The sequence below is a fragment of the Sinocyclocheilus anshuiensis genome, unplaced genomic scaffold (assembly GCF_001515605.1).
Source record: "Sinocyclocheilus anshuiensis isolate Anshui unplaced genomic scaffold, SAMN03320099.WGS_v1.1 scaffold327, whole genome shotgun sequence".
Lineage (NCBI taxonomy): Eukaryota > Metazoa > Chordata > Actinopteri > Cypriniformes > Cyprinidae > Sinocyclocheilus > Sinocyclocheilus anshuiensis.
The window spans coordinates 357307-361028 of NW_015548206.1; the positions used below are offsets into that span (position 1 = coordinate 357307).

A 3722-nucleotide genomic window follows, 5' to 3' on the forward strand; every position below is an offset into this window, starting at 1 on the left:
AATCGGCCATGTCTGTAATTTGTAAAGTAAAAATTCCCCCGCAAATGACCTACCATATTTCGCCGAACACCGAGGTCCTGTGATAATATTAGTCCCGTGCGAATTGGCATCTCTGTGATTCGGCCAGCATTTGGCAGGTCACATATCATTTTTCGAGGTTTTTGTTTGCTGTGCGCCTTTTTATCCATCTTTCGCGAAGAATGGAGCTGCGTTGGAGTGTTTGATAGTATTTTGGGTGCTGTCATCATATCGCTACACCATACAATTTGCAGAAAAAGAAAGCTGAAAAGGTTTTGAGGTTAATGTGTTACAAATAAATCAAGCATAAAGCTTGAGATATTATTTTAACCTGGTGAAATGTAAATGACACAGCGCACGAAACTATATTAGTTTCTTTTTTTTTAATCCATCTGGACCATAGAACGGGACTCTCAAAGCCTTGACATCCGGGTATCCGGGAGACAAGTCGGTAAATTTGAGTAAAATCACAGGCTTCGCTTATCCCGTGAGAATGCACCACACGAAATTCAGATGTGGGGGGGTAATTTCAAAATCACACAAGGTCCCCAGATAATACTAATCCCGTGCGAATAGGGCTTTAGTGAGCATAAGAGACTTACCGACCCCAAACTGTTGAATGGTAATGTTAAATTAAATTAAATAAATACATTTTATTTTGCAGCTATTTATTTTTATATTAATATGCTTTAATACATTTTAATTACTTGGTAATAATTGGAAATTACATAGCTATAGTGCAATGTAGCTCCATAATACACATTTTTGCTGGAGACATAGTTTGTGTATTTGCCTTTGTGATCTCTCATACATGTGAAGAACTAACAAAACAGCCAGTTAATTCTATTTCTTTGGAATAAATGCTTAATATTTTGTATTTTAAGTACGCAATATGCTACACTTTGATGCAGTAAACAGCACTAGCATGTCACAGGCCCTTAGGAATTCTGCCCCTAACTTTGAAGAACAGTGTTCATTAATTTACAGCACGTATCTGCATCTAACTCATAGTGCACATGCGGGCAATCAGGCCTACTGAGATCCACAGAAAGAGCTCCACTTTAATCATTTTGACAGTCACATACCAACCACGATGGAGAACTCCATTGCTATTCACTATTCATATGTGTGGCATACAGGACCTCTAGTGGCCACAAGTGGATCTCACATAGCTGTCTCTGCAATTTCATACATTTAATAATAATGCATGAGCAGAAAACATTGCATCGATTTCAGGGTCTTAATATGCTTGACTGGATGTGATAACATAGTGATAACATAAAATGATGAATTGTACAAAAATATATATTTTTTTAAGCTTAACTGTATGTGTGTGTGTTCATATATCAGGTGGTCAAGAGGAATATGTGCTGTCTTATGAGCCAGTCTGTCAGCAGGAAGGTAAAATGCTAATGATTGTCTGTATCAGCAACATTAACCCATAAGATTTCATCTAATAAGTCACATCAATTATTCTTTTTAGGAGAATGTAATTGATTTCATGAATGGTCTTTCAACAGTGAACTACTCACGACCAGTGATTATCTTGGGTCCGATGAAAGACAGAGTAAACGATGACCTGATTTCAGAGTTCCCTGACAAATTTGGTTCCTGTGTTCCTCGTAAGTATCTGTACACTGTTTGAACTGATTAGATAACATGATGAGGGACACATTATTACAGTTGCTACAGTGAAAATTACAGTGTAGTTTGCAAGCATGTCATATAAAAAGGCATTTAAGACTGCATTGACATGGTTTAATATCTTTTTTTTTTTTTGGACATTTGAATTGATGAATTCTTCCTGTAACTGATGTAAATTATTATTCGCAGGGGTCTGTTTGATAGGGATGCACAATGAATCTGACTATGGTTTAGTGAGGTTATTAAACTGTGAATAGCTGTTATTTAATTAAAAGTAAGTTGGTGCTGTGCCCTTCAAAATGTAATAGACTCAGACCATTAATGGTGAGGTTTAAATAAAATGTGCATTAAGAATACAGAAAACCCCATGTTCTCTTTATTTTAAAAATTTTACATTTTCAAATATTTCTGAATGTTATATTCAAACAAACAGGTCTGTAAGCATGTTTGTTGAACAGTCGATAGTAGATAAGAGAAGAAGTCCCATGTACTGATATAGCTTACAAAAAAGACAGTGGTTCTTAACCAGGCGGCCAAAGCAAAATACCACTTATAAAGATTTAAATTAAGCCCCCAAAAAACATTAAAATAAGCCAAATCCACATATTAATTTTTCTAGTTATGACAAGCTCTAAAAAATTTAATCGGGTAGAGATTGTGAGTAAAAAATATTTTCAAAAATCCTCCTCCTAATCCTTATTGAGTAAATCTTGAAAAACTGGAAAAGTCATAGGGCAGAATAGACAGAAGCAGCAGCTATCAGGATTTAATGCTTTATGCATATACACATACACATATACATATTGTATTTGAAACTACAAATCGTCAAACACCTGTAAACTACATTTGGTAATTCTGCTAAACCCATGGTTGGGTTTAGAACAGAAATTAAGCCTGTAGCATATGCTGCTCTCTGTCTCAGATACAACAAGGCCGAAGCGAGATTATGAGGTGGACGGGAGAGACTACCACTTTGTTGAGTCCAGAGAGCAGATGGAGAGAGATATACAGGAGCACAAGTTCATCGAGGCAGGCCAGTACAACAGTCACCTGTATGGCACCAGTGTGCAGTCTGTCAGAGAGGTGGCGGAAAAGGTGAGATCCAGATTTATTTCTCCCCATAAGAAGTGTGTTTTATTACCAACACCAAGTCTACAAACATTACATGTACAAGGCAAAGATTTGAATGCCATTACCCAATGTAATGTTTACATAAGGTGTTATTGAGGAACAGAGCTTAGTATTGTTTCTGGAGAAATAGGCACGATAGGCATGATACACCTGCACAACTGCTGACAACACAGGACTGTAATGCATAACATGCAGCCTTATTGCTTACTGTATGGAAACACTGTCTTTGCTCTCCTCAGGGCAAACATTGCATTCTAGATGTTTCAGGCAATGCCATAAAGAGACTGCAAGTTGCTGTGCTTTACCCCATCGCTATTTTCATCAAACCAAAATCAATGGAGAATATCATGTGAGTAAAAGACAAGGAATCCAACTAGTATTTGCAAAGATCATTGTCCATTGAAAACAATGTCACGCTATCAATGACCAGTGTACCGTATTTGCCATCGTGCCATATTCTGTAAACTGTACCCAGTCAAACACTTTGGGGTGCAGTTAAATTTATTTTTCTCAAAATAGTTTAGTATGCAAGGATCACTAATCCATAAACGTTTTTTCTGTCCCCTGCAAGCACTATAATATAAAAAGTATGCTGTAATACTGTTTGCTCTCTCTTCAGGGAGATGAATAAAAGACTGACAGAGGAACAAGGCAGGAAGACATACGACAGAGCCATGAAGTTGGAACAGGAGTTCATGGAGCACTTCACAGGTCTGTTTGCTCAATCTGTCTGTGACTCTCATATAGGCATCAAGACAACAGCTAACCCCAACTCACATTTCTGATTTTACAATACATTATATATGTAGCAATGACAAGGTCAGGGTTTTCCCCCAGGAAACACACAAACTAATTGAATGTAGTATGTGTGTATATATACAGTGGGTACGGAAAGTATTCAGACCCCCTTAAATTTTTCACTCTTTGTT

At 37.1% G+C, this 3722-nt stretch overlaps 1 protein-coding gene across 6 annotated transcripts in view; it reads left to right on the forward strand.

The window, feature by feature from the left end:
• Positions 1 to 3722, forward strand: part of dlg1b (discs large MAGUK scaffold protein 1b) — a 142451-nt gene that overhangs the window by 134097 nt on the left and 4632 nt on the right. For all 6 annotated transcript variants that reach the window (XM_016440262.1, XM_016440263.1, XM_016440266.1 and 3 more), the window contains 5 exons: positions 1369 to 1419; positions 1539 to 1640; positions 2585 to 2757; positions 3033 to 3142; positions 3413 to 3504. In XM_016440262.1, coding sequence (XP_016295748.1) covers positions 1369 to 1419; positions 1539 to 1640; positions 2585 to 2757; positions 3033 to 3142; positions 3413 to 3504 — 528 coding nt within the window. The remainder of the gene's footprint in view (positions 1 to 1368; positions 1420 to 1538; positions 1641 to 2584; positions 2758 to 3032; positions 3143 to 3412; positions 3505 to 3722) is intronic.